The following is a 21,666-nucleotide window of genomic DNA, read 5'->3' as shown; positions in this document are numbered from 1 at the left end:
AATAAATAAAAATAAATAAAATGACCCCACAGCTACCCTTTGCAGAACATAATATGCACACAGTATCATAACCCCCATTGTTACCTTATACACAGTATGATGTCCCTACAGCTCCTTATTCTCAGTATAATGCCCCAAAGACCCCTACAAACAGCCTTATGCCCTCTACCTTGTATGATGGGCTCAAGAGTAACCCTTACACATTTTAATATCCACAAAGCCCTATATACGCAGTATAATTCCCCAAATCCCTGCTAAACACAGTATAATATCAAAATGTACCCATATACGATGTGATGGGCCTCACAATAGTCTTGACACAATGCCCCCATAGCACCCTATACATAGTATTATTCCTCCGTATTTCCCCATTACACAAAATGATGCCACCACAGTGTATGATGACCCCCTACAAGTATTAAAATAAAAAATAAAAATCACCTAACGTTGAATCCTGGCAATTGTCATCGTGCAGGGGTTCGCATAGATGTCAGAATCCCGATGCAACAAACCAGCCAAGGATGATGCGACTCTCCAGACCAGGATTTGTCCAGTGCGGGTCAGTCTGAAATTCTGTAGGCTACAGGCCTGAAACAACCTTTGACCCACCCCAAACTTCCTCCCTCCCTCCTTCCCTGTAGCTTAAGGTACCGTCACACTGAACGATATCGCTAGCGATCCGTGACGTTGTAGCGTCCTCGCTAGCGATATCGTTCAGTTTGACACGCAGCAGCGATCAGGATCCTGCTGTGATGTCGTTGGTCGCTGCAGAAAGTCCAGCACTTTATTTCGTCACTGGACTTCCTGCTGACATCGCTGAATCGGCGTGTGTGACGCCGATTCAGCGATGTCTTCGCTGGTAACCAGGGTAAACATCGGGTTACTAAGCGCAGGGCCGCGCTTAGTAACCCGATGTTTACCCTGATTACCAGCGTAAAAGTAAAAAAAAAAACACTACATACTTACTTTCCGCTGTCTGTCCCTCGGCGCTCTGCTTCTCTGCAATGGCTGTGAGCACAGCGGCCGGAAAGCAGAGACGTCACCGCTGTGCTTTCCGGCCGCTGTGCTTACACAGGGCAGAGAAGCAGAGCGCCGAGGGACAGACAGCGGAAGGTAAGTATGTAGTGTTTTTTTTTTTTTTACTTTTACGCTGGTAACCAGGGTAAACATCGGGTTACTAAGCGCAGCCCTGCGCTTAGTAACCCGATGTTTACCCTGGTTACTGGGGACCTTGGGATCGTTGGTCGCTGGAGAGCTGTCTGTGTGACAGCTCTCCAGCGACCAAACAGCGACGCTGCAGCGATCCGGATCGTTGTCGGTATCGCTGCAGCGTCGCTAAGTGTGACGGTACCTTTAGCTTTTTTTACTGTCTGTAATATACTGTATGTCTGAACTTAAAGGGAACCTGTCACCAGGAACGCACGGTCCAATATGTAACCATCATGTTATAGAGCAGGCAGAGCCAAGCAGACTGAGATATATATATATACATATATATATATATATATGTGTATATATATATATAGTTTTAGAAGAAAAAAATAAATATAGCTAACTTGTAATTTATTGATTTAATCCATTGCTAGGATTTTAGATCCAGTGGGTGGTCCTATCAGTGATTGACAGCTCTCTATATATGCACCCTTATTCAAAGAAAGATGTCAATCACTGATTTGACAGCCTACTGGACAGAAAATCTCAGAAAGAGCAGAGGCTTGAATGATTACAGCTAAAGGCCCCTTCACATTTAGCGACGCTGCAGCGATACCGACAACGATCCGGATCGCTGCAGCGTCGCTGTTTGGTCGCTGGAGAGCTGTCACACAGACCGCTCTCCAGCGACCAACTATGCCGGTAACCAGGGTAAACATCGGGTAACTAAGCGCAGGGCCGCGCTTAGTAACCCGATGTTTACCCTGGTTACCATGCTAAAAGTAAAAAAAAACAAACACTAGATACTTACCTACAGCCGTCTGTCCTCCAGCGCTGCGCTCTGCTTCTCTGCTCTCCTCTTGTACTGTCTGGGAGCCGGAAAGCAGAGCGGTGACGTCACCGCTCTGCTTTCCGGCTCACAGGCAGCACAGGAGGAGTGCAGAGCGCAGCGCTGGAGGACAGACAGCGGTAGGTAAGTATCTAGTGTTTGTTTTTTTTTACTTTTAGCATGGTAACCAGGGTAAACATCGGGTTACTAAGCGCGGCCCTGCGCTTAGTTACCCGATGTTTACCCTGGTTACCAGTGAAGACATCGCTGGATCGGTGTCACACACGCCGATCCAGCGATGTCTCCAGGGAGTCCAGCGACGAAATAAAGTTCTGGACTTTCCTCAGCGACCAACGATCTCCCAGCAGGGGCCTGATCGTTGGTCGCTGTCACACATAAAGATTTCATTAACGATATCGTTGCTACGTCACAAATAGCAACGATATCGTTAACAATATCGTTATGTGTGAAGGTACCTTAAGGGTATACTAAGGGTACCGTCACACTGAAACGACGCTGCAGCGATACGACAACGATGTCGATCGCTGCAGCGTCGCTGTGTGGTCGCTGGAGCGCTGTCACACAGACCGCTCTCCAGCGACCAACGATCCCCAAGTCCCCTGGTAACCGAGGTAAACATCGGGTTACTAAGCGCAGGGCCGTGCTTAGTAACCCGATGTTTACCCTGGTTACCAGCGTAAACGTAAAAAAACCAAACACTACATACTTACCTTCCGTGTCTGTCCTCCGGCGCTGTGCTTTCCTCTGCACTGTCAGCGCCGGTCAGCCGTAAAGCAGAGCGGTGACGTCACCGCTGTGCTTTCCGGCTGGCGGGCACTCACAGCCGGGGCAGAGAAGCACAGCGCAGGAGGACATACACGAAAGGTAAGTATGTAGTGTTTGTTTTTTTACGTTTACGCTGGTAACCAGGGTAAACATCGGGTTACTAAGCGCAGCCCTGCGCTTAGTAACCCGATGTTTATCCTGGTTACCAGTGAAGACATCGCTGAATCGGCGTCACACACGCCGATTCAGCGATGCCAGCGGGAGATCCAGCGACGAAAGAAAGTTTCAAACGATCTGCTACGACGTACGATTCTCAGCGGGGTCCCTGATCGCAGTTGCATGTCAGACACAGCGAGATCGTAAGGATATCGCTGGAACGTCACGGATCGTGCCGTCGTAGCGATCAAAGTGCCACTGTGTGACGGTACCCTAAGTCTTTTTTCATAAAACTACATCAATCTACTCTGCCCGCCTGCTTTATAAAATGGTGCCAGAAGAGTGAACTGCATTTTCCGCTAATGACCTCAGGTTAGCATCCTCAATAATCATAACCTCCCACTCCCGTCTCCAAGACTTTACACGTGCTGCGCCGATTCTTTGGAATGCACTACCTAGGTTAATACGATTAATCCCCAATCCCCACAGTTTTAAGCGTACCCTAAAAACTCATTTGTTCAGACTGGCCTACCGCCTCAATGTATTAACCTAACGATCCCTGTGTGGCCTTTTTAAAAAAACAAAAAACAATCAGGTTCCTCACATCATGTTCTCATTCACTTTATGCTGTTAATAGCCCTCTGTGTCTGTACTGCTACATACTTAGGCAGTTAACTGGTTCATGCAGCTTTACATGAACACCCGATCCTTACACTATGGCTGGTCCGAATAACTAAAGCAATTGTTACCATCCACCTCTCGTGTCTCCCCTTTTCCTCATAGTTTGTAAGCTTGCGAGCAGGGCCCTCATTCCTCCTGGTATCTGTTTTGAACTGTATTTCTGTTATGCTGTAATGTCTATTGTCTGTACAAGTCCCCTCTATAATTTGTAAAGCGCTGCGGAATATGTTGGCGCTATATAAATAAAAATTATTATTATTATTATTATTTTCCTGGTAACAGGTTCCCTTTAAGTCAAATGATATCCATGGCTGACTATGTATTGTAACAAGTATCAGTCATTATACATACAGTGAAAGAGAAAGAGAGACATGGCTATTTTTTGCATTTGTGATATTGAGTACTTCTAAGGGTGATTTCACATTGCATTTTGTTACATGCTTGGTGGCTCCATCAAGGCTTACGTCCAAACTTACCCGCAAATCATAATTCAAGCGTTTGCGCTGATTGGGCCATAGACTAAATGGTGCCGATAGAGTGAACGTGCACTCTGATGTGCATCATTTTGGGGGTATACACTTACTGGAGACCAACACCCAGATGCACGTGAGGGGGGGCGAGATGATATGTAAGCCACGACAGGGCCACCGAGCTGGAGACAAAATGTGGATGCACCCTGACATACACAACCTTTTGGGGGATCTATCATTATCCGATCAGTCAGCAGACAGTGATCTTTTGAAGCCCTTCATTACCAATTATTGTTTTACATATAAATTAGTTGCTATCTTGAAAATGAGCCTCAAGCTAAAGCCCTAAACTCTACTGCAAACGAAACCTGATATTCCCAGAAGTCCTTTATCACAAACCAAACAAGGGATTGTAAGCATTTGGCATTTTCTATAGATAGTGGGGGAGGTACACTCCTCTGCTTCAGGAAGGTTTACATGGTCTGGAGTAAAGTCTGAGCTGAAAGAAAAGAACAATAGTATAAAAGACAAGTTCAATTTACATTTGCTAAATCCCACAGGTTCCCAGTGAAAAGGAGATTCATATGGTATGTAAAGAAAGTTCAAAAGATAAGGGGGAAGGTCTTTGGTTTGGAAATGCTAATGCCTCATGAAGTAATGCACTGGATGGAGGATCAGGGTGAGTCATAGTTAAGCCACCTTGGGGTTTTGAACAATTTAAAGCCCTCTCCATGGGGTCTGGGGGCTGGCAGACAATAGGGCAGGGTGGGGTTGGAGGAAGGGGGAGTGATGTGGTGCAGTCAGGCAGCTCACAGGCAGGAAAGTTAAAGGGGTGTGAAGGAAGCTCCACTCTCATTTCACACATCCCTCCAAGAACAGCTCAGGGACAACACTGGGATGGTATGCACTTTCTTCCCAATAACTGGATTGTGCTATAAGCTAAGCTTCACAGGACATCTGCTGCCTGCTCTAACCTGGGATACAGCTACTGCCACTACTACTACTCCTGGCAGCCACACACAGGACAGAGCTGCTGTGGTATTCGGATAAGGATCTCACAGAGGACACATTATGCTTGGCACAATTACATTAACTGGTAAGACCTATACACATTTCATCAGGATCAGTTTGGGCTAGAGGCGACATTTCCAGGGATAATGTGATGAATGCCATGTGCAGCCTTTGCTATTACATGTTACAGAGTTTGTAGGAAAAGGAAAAGTTTTCACAACTTTTTCTGTTCTAATGTAAAGAGTATATTTGTTCAGCCTAGAATATGAATAGATCTGCTTCTTATTGAGACTTCATTTATTCTAATACAATATTGATAGGAAAAGTAATATTGTATGTCTGCTATATTAATTCATAATATTTATTTTTTGTTTGTGAAAAGTTTCCCGTTATTGCTTCCATGTACTGCAGTCATTGGAAGTTTCGGATAGGTGTGTCTCCACTGCATTAGCAGCGTGTTCCTTCAGATTGCTACAATGTATAAGGTGACAATTATTTAAGACATTTTTCTAATGATCTAAGAGATCTAAGTTGATCACATTTCATCATTTTGCTTCCATTGATTTACCAGCTACATGTGGGGGAGAACATAATAAAATACATAATATAGGGAAGGTGGAGATTATATAAAATGAAAGGTTTCTAAGTAATAAAAGAAAGGATGATGTGTTAGTTTTAATTATTGCTTTTACATTTCACAAAAAAATAACATTCTTCATTTATTGATGAAGCTCTAATGCAATATCCATTACGACCCTCAAATACTGGAAATGCGTTGGCAGAGAGAATCTTTAGTGAAGTTCAAGAATCCATCTAAGAACATATTCCTTAAATGGATCCAGTACGTAACAGTATGTAGCACATTTACCTAGTAAATAACTGGGAACTATAGGGTTAACTCTCAGGATTTGGTGTCTTCTTACTGATATTAGTCAGCTGCCACTGTCCTGTGCTGTCTGACAATGAAATTCATGTGTAAGTGATCCTACTTCAATTCCCCAGGGAAACCTTCCAATTTAACCCACTCATGTTTACAGCCAGTGCTTTTGGTTAAAAATAGCAGAAATTTTTAAGGTCTTCTTTATTAACATGGCTAATTTCCTAAAGTATTATTTTCATGCCATAACATTTTATTAATAACACTTTGTAGATTCTACCAGTACAATGATTTGCCTGCTGTAGTAGCATACTCTGCGTTTCCCAACAGTTAAGAATCGTATTCCTGGCAGAGGCTCAGGGAGGGGTCCCAGTTCCCTTACTGTGGGAAGTCTGTACTGGGAAAGTGTAATCCCACTCAGTTGTGAAGAGCTGGGTTCCTTTCTTAGAGGTGGCTTTCTAGTTTGGTTCATGGGCACAGTAGCAAGGTCTACTTCATACTGAGCCTTTATTACTTCCTAACTTGCAATGTGGAGGAGTCAGTAAAGATATCTCTGAAGGGAATTAGTGAATGGAGGAAGGTTTTGGTATTGCTAATATTTTGCACAGCTTTCAACCTTCCATTTAGAGAGTGTGATCTGATATAAGATGACTGGAATGGTAGTCAGCTATGCATATGATCAGGCCTGTCTGTCAATCTTTAGGTCTCTCGATCTGTCTCTCGATCTGTCTCTCGATCTGTCTCCCGATCTGTCTCTGAAGTCTATTACACCTTATTTATATCCCCGATCTATCCTCTTTGTAAGTCATCCCAATGATATTTTATAGCTCCGTATATCTGACTCTGGTGCTTCATGTGTCAAGTTTTTCATCCATTAGAGTTTAGATCATTTTTAGAACACCGATTGACCGAACCGCTGCATGACCAGCTCTATCCTCGCCTACTGTATTCTCACCCATCCCTTGTAGATTGTGAGCCTTCGCGGGCAGGGTCCTCTCTCCTCCTGCACCAGTTATGACTTGTATTGTTTAAGATTATTGTACTTGTTTTTATTATGTATACCCCTCCTTACATGTAAAGCGCCATGGAATAAATGGCGCTGTAACAATAAATAATAATAATAATATCATCCGAATCTATATTACCACTTAAAATATGTAGTCTAACTTGTTTCACACACTAGAACTTTTCTTTTTAAGCTTTTGGAGAATTTCTGGGTCCTTTTTCTTGTAATTTACAAATATTTCTATATTAGAATGAATGAAATGATGTCTGACGCAAAATGCAACCTATAAACTCTTGTAAAAAAACTCGAGAAGTAGTGATGGGGTTATTTTTTTGACAAGCCTCAACAAACTGTGTATGAAATAAGCCTGTTGTAGCCACCCTGTACTTTTCATTATGTAAATTGGTTCTGCAAGTTCACTAGTTACTAACAAAATTATGAAAAAAGGTTTTTAATATGTTAGATATATATATAGCAAATATGTTATATCTGCTTAAATACTTGGGCTTAGGCTAGCCATATATATTGAATTTGTCTCCCAAAGTTTTTCTCTTTGCATTTTTTTTGGCAAGTTACTTTGAATGAAGAAGTATAAGTGGCTCTACGCATATCTGATTCTGCTTTTCTTGGGTAAAATATAGGATTGGGAAGGCTGTCTTATTAGATTTAATAATAGGCATAAGATTATCTTAGATGTCTAGGAACTGCTGGAGGGTCCCTGCCACACCCTGTTCAGTACATTAATTACACTTGATCATTTTCTGATTTTCCCCAGCCATATGAATATCTATTTGAGAAAAAAATATTTTCTGTCACATACAGCTAATTATGTGGTAAGGTAATGGGCTGGCTTCAATGAACAATCTGAGACAATAGAGTTTCAACGTGTACAAGGAACAGCCCAGTCTGATTGCTTAGTAATCCTTCCATACATTCAATTTTTGCATTAGATTGTTAATGCTGTAATTGCTGCCCCAGAGGTGAAACTCAGTTTGCCTTTACAATAAATAATTAAATGAACCTCCCCAAATTAGAAAATGTCCATTCCGGTTGCAGCAGCGTTATGGAAACAGGACACTTATTCATTCATCACATGGGGCAACACCCATTGTGTCTCTTGTAGGTGTGTTCTACCATAGAAATCCCATGTCAGATAATTCTGAATGAACTTATTGATACATGGGTTTGAGGAAATGCTCTAATAAATACATCATGGTTAGCTCATCAATGTTCTCTTGTATGACAAGAATGTTGTTGATGCGTAGCTGCTGGAGATGCAGAACCTGTATTACAGTTCTTTATTAAAAAGGAAATCATTTGCAGAAGAGGAAGTCTCCCATGGCTATCCCAACCCTTGGTGGCCATTAATAAGATTTTCTTCTTTTGAAGCTGTTTGCTTAAGCTGAAATGCAAACACACAACAGGGACAGACACTTGGGTTGGAGTAGAAACACAAATCATTTGGCCACTTTGTAGTGAGAAGTCAGGTATGTACACATTGCAAGGGGTCTGCTCCTAATCTTGTTTCCTGTGCAGCTCATGAATAGTATTTTAGCACTTGTACAGCAATTCTTCTTCTTCAGATAAATGATTATTGCTTTGTAAAGAACTGCATTTAAGTTGGCCAAACACATTAGATACATGGCAATCGAATATTCGGCAGACAGCTATTTATCCATTTTACACTGGAATACTCAGTTTGGATGAACGCTCTTGTGTTCTCAATGAGAAAGGTTGAAAGCCATCTATGGACACAACACCCAGCAGTTTATCTTAAGAACAATTCAATCAGCACTCCGAAATTGGACATACAAGATGGACATCTTTTCTCAGGAGACCATTGGTCAAACCTGTTGATATCCACGGGTTCAGCCAACCTTAGTATAATGTCTATGGGGGCCGTAACTGCCCTCCAAACAAGGATCTTTGACAGGAGGTCCCATACACATGATGTTGGTAAAATCGTTGGGTTCGACTACATCACAAAAATAACTTTTTTCTTAACCTCTGGTTAGATTGCTTATCAAAGTTTTTGAATTTTTTTTGCAGCAGAAGCTAGCTTAATGCAGGATAAATGTGAACTTGGTGAATCCTAACATCATTCTGTATTTTAATGTAATACATGAATGCTTTTTAGTCAACACTTTATCACTGGTTATATATACTAGATTCCTTGATAGGGCATTGATCCAGGGAACTAGTCTGATTGCCGTATGTGGAGTCGGGAAGGAATTTTTTTCCCCAATGTGGAGCTTACTCTTTGCCACATGGGTTTTTTTGCCTTCCTCTGGATCAACATGTTAGGGCATGTTAGGTTAGGCTATGGGTTGAACTAGATGGACTTAAAGTCTTCCTTCAACCTTAAAAACTATGTTACTATGATACTGTCATCTTATTGAAATTAATAGAGTTGAGCAGAAAGATTCTCTTATCCTTGGTCGGGCAGCCATGTACATAGTCCATGTCTGCTGGATCAGAACACTGCGTATGTTCTTCTACCTGCCAATATCCCCAACGCCTCTTCATTAGTAAGCTCTGTGTGACATCATAACATGGATGCATTCATTTGAGAGGGGAGGATAAAACAATGTCACACATAAATAATTATGTTTCTTGATTGTAGTGGAGTTTGTTGTAACAATATTTTAATCTGGCAGTATGCTTTTTTCAATAGCCGGCAGCCAAATGCTCATTCAATACAGTTATCTCTTCTGACCTACCTCAATGAAGGACACATGTGTTTTCAATATGTGAAGGGGAGTACAGCTGGGCATACACATTAGAAAACTGTTGAACACTTGTTTAACCTACAGAGATCTCCTGATCCCTCATACTCTGAAGGGAACACAACTGCCCAATTCTTATCTTCCCACAGATTAGAGAATTTCCCATATATATGAAAGGGTTTGTCCTGGATTTATATATTGATCTGATTGGATAGGGTCCATCAACTTTCACCCCCATTGATCAGCTTTTATTTGCTCCAGTGTCAGTCAAAGGTAAATAATACATGGGATCTTTACAATAGGGCTTTGTATATTGCTTTGTAGCTAGCCTCTTTCAGCAACTGCAAGTTATCTTCCATTCACTTGAATAGGAGATAAGCTGTAGTAACTGACAGTGACTACTAATGGTACCGTCACATTTAGCGACGGTGCAGCGATCTAGACAACGATCCTGATCGCTGCAGCATCCCTGTGTGGTCACTGGAGAGCTGTCACACAGACAGCTCTCCAGCGACGAACTATGCGAAGTCCCCTGGTAACCAGGGTAAACATCGGGTTACTAAGCGCAGGGCCGCGCTTAGTAACCCGATGTTTACCCTGGTTACCAGTGTAAACGTAAAAAAAAACAAACACTACATACTTACATTCCGGTGTCTGTCCTCCGGCGCTCTGCTTCTCTGCACTGTGTAAGCGTCACCGCTGTGCTCTGCTTTACAGCCGACCGGCGCTAGTGCAGAGAAGCAGAGCGCCGGAGGACAGACACCGGAATGTAAGTATGTAGTGTTTTTTTTTTTTTACGTTTACGCTGGTAACCAGGGTAAACATCGGGTTACTAAGCGCGGCCCTGCGCTTAGTAACCCAATGTTTACCCTGGTTACCAGTGAAGACATCGCTGAATCGGCGTCACACACGCCGATTCAGCGATATCTGCGGGAGATCCAGCGACGAAATAAAGTTCTGGACTTTCTGCTCCGACCAACGATGTCACAGCAGGATCCAGATTGCTGCTGCGTGTCAACGATATCGCTAGCCAGGACGCTGCAACGTCACGGATCGCTAGCGATATCGTTGTTAAGTTGGCCAGTGTGAAGGTACCTTTAATGATATAGGAACCCCGCAATGTTCCAGCTCCCTACATTGAAGATAACAGTTGGTCACTGGGGGTGTTATGTCTAAGATCTCAACCAATCTGATATTGTTAACTATCCTGTGGATAGGTCATCAATATGTTGGTCCTGGACAATCACTTTCTTCAAATGTATGATAACCTACTTGCAGAATAATTTATAGATCATAAAGTATGCACATTCAAAAAACAGCTATATAAACCTGTAAGAAAATTGTGTCACACTATTGAATATGATCAAATAAAGTTTTTATTAATTCTTTTTAAAACAAAAAAAACAATCAGACAAATATAATAAAACCAGGGAAATACATAAAAATTAGACATCCATGGGTTGGGGTAAATACAAAGAAGAGAGTTAGTTCAACATCAATATAACAATTAATGGGTACAAACAGCAGTGTATAAATATATAAAAATATATTCTCAAATAAATTTCAATCTGTAATCCCACAAGTGATTATCTAAAGCACACATGTGTAAATAATAACCCAACTGGATATTGATCCATTCCAGTATTAACCCAAAATAATCATAAGCCGTCCTCCACAACCTAATCTACGTGATAAGAAGAAAATATCCTTACCCAGAAAAACCCATGGATGTCTACTTTTTATGTATTTCCCTCGTTTTATTATATTTATCTGATTTTTTTTTTGTTTTAAAATGAATTAATAAAAACTATGGTGTTTATTTTATCATATTCAGTAGTGTGACACAACTTTCTTATAGGTTTATATACACTTTAAATGTATGGATTTTTTCATTTAGGCTACCGTCACACTAGCAGTAATTGGTCAGTATTTTACATCAGTATTTGTAAGCCAAATCCAGGAGTGGAACAATTAGAGGAAAAGTATAATAGAAACATATGCACCACTTCTGCATTTATCACCCACTCCTGGTTTTGGCTTACAAATACTGATGTAAAATACTGACCAAATACTGATAGTGTGACGGCAGCCTTAGGGCTTGTTTCCACTTGCGAGAAACACGTCCATGTCTCGCATGTGAAAACCAAGCTCTGGCACCGGCACTCCAGAGCGGAGCGTGCAGCCGCATAGCAACACATGGAGCCGCACGCTCCGCTCCCGAGTGCCGGCGCCAAAGCTTGGTTTTCACATGCGAGACACGGACGTGTATCTCGCAAACGGAAAAGAGCCCTTAAACTGAGTATTTCCTCCAAATGTTTCTGCTCCACTGATTCTGGAACAGTTTTTCTTCTGTGCCTCTCTGTTCCAATGTTATGCCTCCCAGAAATAAAGATGCAGATTTTTCCTTGAAACACAAGGGCTTATACCATAGAACTCCTATGGGTGTTCACCTTTTCTCCTCTGACACTGTCTGAACAAAATACGGCCAAGCCCAGTTGTTGAAGGTAAAATAGTCACCATTATTACAAGGTAGCACAGCTTTGCAATGGAGGAAAAAAGAAAAAAAAACTGTTCCAGAATGAGTGGAGCCGCGGCAAATGGAGGATGTACATAGTTTAAATTAAAAAAAAAGGTGAAAGGTCCTCGCTAAAAACAAAAGGTCCTGGTATGTTGAATTTTAACACACCTGATCCTTTTATTCTTGAAAGAAATAAGCCATATCTGTCAACAAGGGAGTTTGGCACCACTAGACACATTAGATGGTAAGCCTATTTTTTACAAAGTCAGCCGATTACGCTGTCATTCAACTAGAGCGATTGGCCACCTTAAGGCTCAGTGTATAACATGAAAAAGTCTGTAGAACTCTTTTTTTGTACGTGGTTTAATATGCCTGGATGCGTTATAGTGCTTCTGTTTTACTTTTGATCATTAACCCCTTAGTGACAGAGCCAATTTGGTTCTTAATGACCAGGCCAATTTTTGCAATTCTGACCACTGTCACTTTATGAGGTTATAACTCTGGAACGCTTCAACGGATCCCGCTGATTCTGAGATTGCTTTTTCGTGACATATTGTACTTCATGTTAGTGGTAACATTTGTTCGATATTACTTGCGATTATTTATGAAAAAAACGGAAATATGGCGAAAATTTTTAAAATTTTGCAATTTTCAAACTTTGTATTTTTATGCCCTTAAATCAGAGAGATATGTCATGAAAAATAGTTAATAAATAACATTTCCCACATGTCTACTTTACATCAGCACAATTTTGGAAACAAAATTTTTTTTTGTTAGGGAGTTATAAGGATTAAAAGTTGACCAGCAATTTCTCATTTTTACAACACCATTTTATTTTAGGGACCACATCACATTTGAAGTCATTTTGAGGGGTCTATATGATAGAAAATAATGAAGTGTGACACCATTCTAAAAACTACACCCCTCAAGGTTCTCAAAACCACATTCAAGAAGTTTATTAACCCTTTACGTGCTTCACAGGAACTGAAACAATGTGGAAGGAAAAAATGAACATTTAACTTTTTTTTGCAAACATCTTAATTAAGAACCCCCAAGCACCCCCAAGTGCTTCACAGAAGTTTATAACGTAGAGCCGTGAAAATAAAAAATCGCTTTTGTTTACACAAAAATGATCTTTTCGCCCACAAATTCTTATTTTCACAAGGGTAACAGGAGAAATTAGACCACAAAAGTTGTTGTGCAATTTCTCCTGAGTACGCTGATACCCAATATGTGGGGGTAAACAACTGTTAGGGCGCACCGCAGAGCTTGGAAGAGAAGGAGTGCCGTTTTACTTTTTCAATGTAGAATTGGCTGGAATTGAGATTGGACGCCATGTCGCGTTTGGAGAGCCCTTGATGTGCCTAAACAGTGGAAACCCCCCACAAGTGACACCATTTTGGAAACTAGACCCCTTAAGGAACTTATCTAGATGTGTGGCGAGCACTTTGAACCCCCATGTGCTTCACAGAAGTTTATAACGTAGAGCCGTGAAAAAAAAAAATTGCATTTTTTCTACAAAAATGATCTTTTTGCCCACAAATTTTTATTTTCACAAGGGTAACAGGAGAAATTAGACCACTAAAGTTGTTGTGCAATTTCTCCTGAGTACGTCGATACCCAATATGTGAGGGTAAACCACTGTTTGGGCGCACCGCAGAGCTTGGAAGAGAAAGAGTGCCGTTTTACTTTTTCAATGTAGAATTGGCTGGAATTGAGATCGGACGCCATGTCGCGTTTGGAGAGCCCCTGATGTGCCTAAACAGTAGAAATCCCCCACAAGTGACCCCATTTTGGAAACTAGACCCCCCATGGAACTTATCTAGATGTGTGGTGAGAACCTTGAATGCCCAAGTGCTTCACAGAAGTTTATAATGCAGAGCCGTGAAAATAAAAAATATTTTTTTTTTCCACAAAAAAGATTTTTTAGCCACCAAATTTTTATTTTCACAAGGGTAACAAGAGAAATTGGACCCCAAAAGTTGTTGTCCAATTTGTCCTGAGTATGCTGGTACCCCATATGTGGGGGTAAACCACTGTTTGGGCGCACGGCAGAGCTCGGAAGGAAGGAGCGCCGTTTTGGAATGCAGACTTTGATAGAATGGTCTGCGGGTATTATGTTGCGTTTGCAGAGCCCCTGATGTACCTAACCAGTAGAAACCCTCCACAAGTGACCCCATTTTGGAAACTAGACCCCCCAAGGAACTTATCTAGATGTGTGGTGAGAACTTTGAATGCCCAAGTGCTTCACAGAAGTTTAGAATGCAGAGTCGTGAAAATAAAAAATATTTTTTTTTCCACAAAAAAGATATTGTAGCCCCCAAGTTTTTATTTTCACAAGGGTAACAGGAGAAATTGGACTGCAATAGTTGTTGTCCAATTTATCCCGAGTACGCTGATGCGCCATATGTGGGGGTAAACCACTGTTTGGGCGCACGGCAGAGCTCGGAAGGAAGGAGCGCCGTTTTGGAATGCAGACTTTGATAGAATGGTCTGTGGGCATTATGTTGCGATTGCAGAGCCCCTGATGTACCTAAACTGTAGTAACCCCCCACAAGTGACCCCATTTTGGAAACTAGACCCCCCAAGGAACTTATCTAGATGTGTGGTGAGAACTTTAAATGCCCAAGTGCTTCACAGAAGTTTAGAATGCAGAGTCGTGAAAATAAAAAATATATTTTTTTTCACAAAAAAGATTTTGTAGCCCCCAAGTTTTTATTTTCACAAGGGTAACAAGAGAAATTGGACCCCAGAAGTTGTTGTCCAATTTATCCCGAGTACGCTGATGCCCCATATGTGGGGGTAACCCACTGTTTGGGCGCACGGCAGAGCTCAGAAGGGAGGGAGCACCATTTGACTTTTTGAGCGCAAAATTGGCTGTCGTGTTTGGAGACCCCCTGATGTACCTAAACAGTGGAAACCCCCCAATTCTAGCTCCAACCCTAACCCCAACACACCCCTAACCCTAATCCCAACCTCATCCATAATCCTAATCACTAACCCTAACCATAATCACAACCCTTACCCCAAAACAACCCTAATGTCAACCCTAACCATAACCCTAATCAAAACCCTAAATCCAACACACCCCTAATCCTAATCTCAACCCTAACCTCAAACCTAACCCTAATCCCAATACACCCCTAATCACAACCCTAACCTTAACCCTAATCCCAAACCTAACCCTAATCCCAAGCGTAACCCTAACTTTAGCCCCAACCCTAGCCCTAACTTTAGCCCCAACCCTAACCCTAGCCCTAGGGCTACTTTCACACTTGCGTCGTTTGGCATTCCGTCGCAATCCGTCGTTTTGGACAAGAAACGGATCCTGCAAATGTGCCCGCAGGATGCGTTTTTTGCCCATAGACTTGTATTGCCGACGGATCGTGACGGATGGCCACACGTCGCGTCCGTCGTGCACTGGATCAGTTGTGTTTTGGCGGAGCGTCGGCACAAAAAAACGTTCAATGAAACGTTTTTTTGTACGTCGCATCCGCCATTTCTGACCGCGCATGCGTGGCCGTAACTCCGCCCCCTCCTCCCCAGGACATAGATTGGGCAGCGGATGTGTTGAAAAACTACAGCTGCTGCCCACGTTGTGCACAATTTTCACAGCGTGCGTCGGTATGTCGGGCCGACGCATTGCGACGGCCCCGTACCGACGTAAGTGTGAAAGAAGCCTAACCCTAAGTTTAGCCCCAACCCTAACCCTAAATTTAGCCCCAACCCTAACCCTAAATTTAGCCCCAACCCTAACCCTAAATTTAGCCCCAACCCTAGCCCTAACCCTACCCCTAACCTAACCCTACCCCTACCCCTAACCCTACCCCTAACCCTAACCTAACCCTACCCCTAACCCTACCCCTAACCTAACCCTAACCTAACCCTACCCCTAACCCTAACCTAACCCTACCCCTAACCCTACCCCTAACCTAACCCTAACCTAACCCTACCCCTAACCCTAACCCTACCCCTAACCCTACCCCTAACCCTAACCCTACCCCTAACCCTACCCCTAACCCTACCCCTAACCCTACCCCTAACCCTAATTTTAGCCCCAACTGCTGTTCTCCTGCCGGCCGGCAGATGGAGACAGATGGCGGGCGCACTGGGCATGCGTCCGCCATGTTCTGCTGCCGGCGGCCAGGAGGAGCAGCAAGAGGATCCAGGGACCTAGGTGAGTATGCTAGGGTCCCCGAATCCCCCTATTTCTCTGTCCTCTGATGTGCGATCACATCAGAGGACAGAGAATTACACTTTACTTTTTTTTTTTTTTTTTGCGGTCGCCGGTAAACAGTTAATTACCGGCGATCGCAAAACAGGGGTCGGTAATACCGACCCCGATCGTGCTCTTTGGGGTCTCGGCTACCCCCGGCAGCCGAGACCCCAAAGATTCTCCCGGTGCCGGCCGGCGGGCGCACTGCGCATGCGCCCGCCATTTTGAAGATGGCGGCGCCCACCGGGAGACACGAGGAGCATCGGGGGAGCTAGGTGAGTATTGGGGTGCCACCTGGGACCCCTTTTCTCTGTCCTCCGATGTGCGATCACATCAGAGGACAGAGAAATTAAAAAGAGATCGCTTTTTTTTTTTTTTTTTGCGATCGCCGGTAAACGGTTAATTACCGGCGATCGCAAATGCGGGGTGGGTTAAAAACCCCCCGAATCATGTTCTCTGGGGTCTCGGCTACCCTCGGCAGCCGAGACCCCGGAGAAAATCGGCCTCTGGGGGGCGCTATGGACTTTTTCCACAGCGCCGTTAATTAACGGCGCTGTGGTTTAAGTACCCTTAGCGGCCGCCGTTAAAAGGCCTATCGGCGGTCGCTAAGGGGTTAATACTATGAGCCTCTTCATAAAAATCTTGTTTCTCATAAAGTCTTTACAAGCCTCGCTTTACAGTTGTCACCTTCCAGTTGAACCTACCCACTTGCTTTCTACTATATAATCATCTAATTCTGTCTGTTTGTCTGTAACGGAAATCCCACGTCACTGATTGGTCTCACCAGCTGCCCGCGACCAATCAGCGACAGGCGCAGTCCGGCCGTGAATTGGCGTGGGATTTGAACCACGCTTCGCTGATTGGTCGCGTCCGGCCGGCCACGACCAATCAGTGATATTGGCGTGGGATTTAAACACTGCTTCACTGATAATGTACCGTATATACTCGAGTATAAGCCGAGATTTTCAGCCCAAATTTTTGGGCTGAAAGTGCCCCTCTCGGCTTATACTCGAATTAAGGTGGGTGGCAGGGTCGGCGGGTGAGGGCGCTGAGGCATATTTACCTGCTTCCAGCGGTCCTGACGCTCCCCCTGCCGTCCCACGGTCTTCGGTGCTGCAGTTCATCCTCTATCAGCGGTCACGTGTGACCGCTCATTAGAGAAATGAATAGGCGGCTCCACCTCCCATAGGGGTGGAGCCGCCTATTCATTTCTCTAATCAGCGGTAACGGTGACCGCTGATAGAGGAAGAGGCTGCGGCACCGAAGACAGCTGTCCGGGAGAAGGAGCCGGACGCCAGGACCAGGTAAGTATGTAATATTCACCTGTCCACGTTCCAGCCGCCGGGCGCCGCTCCATCTTCCCGGCGTCTATCTGCACTGACTGTTCAGGTCAGAGTGCGCGATAACGCATATAGTGTGCGCGGCGCCCTCTGCCTGATCAGTCAGAGCAGAGAGATGCCGGGACCGGACGCCGGAACGAGACGCCGGGAGCTGCAAGCAAGAGAGGTGAGTATGTGTTTTTTTTTTTTTTTTTTTTTACTGCAGCAGCAGCAGCGACAATGGCAGAGCTTTCTATGGGGCAATATGAACGGTGCAAGAGCACTATATGGGGCACAGCTATAGAGCAATAATGAACGGTGCAGAGCACTATATGGGGCAGAGCTATAGGGCAATAATTAACGGTGCAGAGCACTATATGGGGCAGAGCTATAGGGCAATAATGAACGGCGCAGAGCACTATATGGGGCAGAGCTATAGGGCAATAATGAACGGCGCAGAGCACTATATGGGGCAGAGCTATAGGGCAATAATGAACGGTGCAGAGCACTATATGGGGCACAGCTATAGGGCAATAATGAACGGTGCAGAGCACTATATGGGGCACAGCTATAGGGCAATAATGAATGGTGCAGAGCACTATATGGGGCACAGCTATAGGGCAATAATGAACGGTGCAGAGCACTATATGGGGCACAGCTATAGGGCAATAATGAACGGTGTAGAGCACTATATGGGGCACAGCTATAGGGCAATAATGAACGGCGCAGAGCACTATATGGGGCACAGCTATAGGGCAATAATGAACGGTGCAGAGCACTATATGGGGCACAGCTATAGGGCAATAATGAACGGTGCAGAGCACTATATGGGGCACAGCTATAGGGCAATAATGAATGGTGCAGAGCACTATATGGGGCACAGCTATAGGGCAATAATGAACGGTGCAGAGCACTATATGGGGCACAGCTATAGGGCAATAATGAACGGTGCAGAGCACTATATGGGGCACAGCTATAAGGCAATAATGAACGGTGCAGAGCACTATATGTGCACAGCTATAGGGCAATAATGAACGGCGCAGAGCACTATATGGGGCAGAGCTATAGGGCAATAATGAACGGTGCAGAGCACTATATGGGGCACAGCTATAGGGCAATAATGAACGGTGCAGAGCACTATATGGGGCACAGCTATAGGGCAATAATGAACGGCGCAGAGCACTATATGGGGCACAGCTATAGGGCAATAATGAACGGTGCAGAGCACTATATGGGGCACAGCTATAAGGCAATAATGAACGGTGCAGAGCACTATATGGGGCACAGCTATAGGGCAATAATGAACGGCGCAGAGCACTATATGGGGCAGAGCTATAGGGCAATAATGAACGGTGCAGAGCACTATATGGGGCACAGCTATAGGGCAATAATGAACGGTGCAGAGCACTATATGGGGCACAGCTATAGGGCAATAATGAACGGCGCAGAGCACTATATGGGGCAGAGCTATAGGGCAATAATGAACGGCGCAGAGCACTATATGGGGCAGAGCTATAGGGCAATAATGAACGGTGCAAGAGCACTGTATGGGGCAGAGCTATAGGGCAATAATGAACGGTGCAAGAGCACTATATGGGGCAGAGCTATAGGGCAATAATAAACGGTGCAAGAGCACTATATGGGGCACAGCTATAGGGCAATAATGAATGGTGCAGAGCACTATATGGGGCACAGCTATAGGGCAATAATGAACGGTGCAGAGCACTATATGGGGCACAGCTATAGGGCAATAATGAACGGTGCAGAGCACTATATGGGGCACAGCTATAGGGCAATAATGAACGGCGCAGAGCACTATATGGCACAGCTATGGAGAAATAATGATCTATTTTTACTTTTGAAATTCACCGGTAGCTGCTGCATTTCCACCCTAGGCTTATACTTGAGTCAATAAGTTTTCCCAGTTTTTTGTGGCAAAATTAGGGGGGTCGGCTTATACTCGGGTATATATTTTACCCGGAAAATCCTGTGTATTCATTTCATTCTTAAATCTTCATAAATAAACTACTTACATATTCTAGAATACCCGATGCTTTAGAATTGGGCCACCATCTAGTATATAAATATGCATGCAGGAACACCCAGAGAATGTTAGCAAAGGTCCAACCATAAGGTATAGCTGAGCATAAATTGCCTAGAGCACACAAAATGGTTTAGCGGATAGGATAATGGATCGATTCTAATTTTACTCTGTACATGCCTGAGCCCCATAGCATTTGGAATGCATTTTGAGTAAAATTTAATTTATTGTCCCAGAGTAGTAACATAACCACTAGTCAAATAATATTGAAATATATTATCATTCTGGGCAGCCTGTTACCTTCAATGATATAAAACATAAGAGCGGAATGTCATGTAAAGTATATGTAGAAAACACAAAGGATGGCTGAAAAAATGCTCGGTTTGCAAAATGTGGTATGCGTAAAGGGCTTAAGAGGGTCCAAGGAGAGAGAACTTGGGTGTGTACATAGCATATCTGATCAATGTAGAATGCTGGGAATTTTTGGAGTAGGTCCAGTTTAGCTGTAGGAATCCCATGGGAGAATTGTCAACCAGCTCCAGATGTCGACAGGGATGACTTTAAGCACATGGAGTTCTTTACATTCAAACTTTTCACATCCCTCAAAACTCTTTACATCTTTCAGATTTAACCCTTTGGAAAATATTTAGAACTGAGGGTCCTCAGTGGTTGATACCTTTTAATGGCTAACTGAAAAGATGGTAACAAATTGCAAGCGTTCAATACTACTCAGGCCTCTTCATCAGGAAAAGACTAATATAAAATCTGAAGAATCACATATTTATGCACAACACAGCCAAGAAATAATGCAATAGATAAGACAAGTGACGTGAATCCAAACTATCATTATGGGAGAGGGATAAACAGTGGTGTCCATAAATATTGGAACAGTTCATAGACAAGGAGTGTGAAAGTTTTATTGTCCTATGATTGGGGTCTGGTTCTGTGTTGTGCTGCCCCCACAAGGTCTGAGGAAAAACCAAATCAGGGACTAGATGCTAAAATAAAATGCATCAAATGTATTTATTTACAGGGGTCTCCCAATCTTAAACATATATGGCCCACAAGCATAAATGCTTGATTTGGTGTGAATATCTCCTGTGATTACCTTAATTGTATGGACAACACTTCCTATTAACCCAATTCCCACAATTCTGTCTGCACTCATTTGTATAAACTGCCAAAACTACACACTGTTCGAGAACATTGCCTTACCAATTGCTGGTTTGAACAGGTCATTGCAGATTTCTGTTATAACCTTGATTGTACCTATCCACATCCTTACAAATGAGGCTTCTGCAACTCTTTTAAATGCATCGGTAGTGAATCAGGATCCATGTGGAAATTTGGTGCTACCGCAGCAGAGAATCCACTGAGGAAATAAGCAGCAATCTACTTATTTCCTCCAGACTCTATACAGAAAAAACAAAGATTAGCAGTACACCATTAAAATGCAATTGGGCTAATCCTTATGCGGAACTGTGGCGGATTTGTACCGGTGCTATGGAGAATTCAGGCACGAATCTCTGCTGCCGAAGATGCTTGTTAGATTTTAATCCTTTATGTGATCATATGCTCATACTGTACTTCAATAAGGTGCTATAAATGAATATTACCCATTTGTACTACCATTAACGTACAATTGAAGTCGGATGCTTTTAGCCATTGCAAAAAATAGGACTTGTTAACCGGTCCATTATATTGTCCCATTTATGCCATAAAACATATTTCTAATGGAATACAGCACTATTCAGAAGTTTAACAGTACGCATAACATTAAAGGTTATCGATAATTTGGTGTCATAAAATGTATAATAAGGGAGAAAAGTTGAACTTGTTGGACCTAGGTCTTTTTTCAACCTATGTAACTACTGTATA

The 21,666-nt window shown here is 43.3% G+C and overlaps 1 protein-coding gene across 2 annotated transcripts in view; it reads left to right on the top strand.

Moving 5' to 3' along the window:
• Nucleotides 1-21,666, top strand: part of AKAP12 (A-kinase anchoring protein 12) — a 245,057-nt gene that overhangs the window by 189,466 nt on the left and 33,925 nt on the right. The window contains exon 1 of one of the 2 annotated variants that reach the window (XM_069769137.1): nt 4,888-5,170. The exons of the other annotated variant lie outside the window; for it this stretch is intronic. Within the exon in view, the coding sequence (XP_069625238.1) occupies nt 5,146-5,170 (25 nt within the window). The 5' untranslated portion in view covers nt 4,888-5,145. Of the gene's footprint in view, nt 1-4,887; nt 5,171-21,666 lie in introns of those variants that run through there. 2 annotated transcript variants of the gene reach the window in all.

Source organism: Ranitomeya imitator, chromosome 5 (assembly GCF_032444005.1).
Source record: "Ranitomeya imitator isolate aRanImi1 chromosome 5, aRanImi1.pri, whole genome shotgun sequence".
In the NCBI taxonomy this organism is placed as follows: Eukaryota; Metazoa; Chordata; class Amphibia; order Anura; family Dendrobatidae; genus Ranitomeya; species Ranitomeya imitator.
This window is presented reverse-complemented; position numbering and strand designations above follow the sequence as displayed.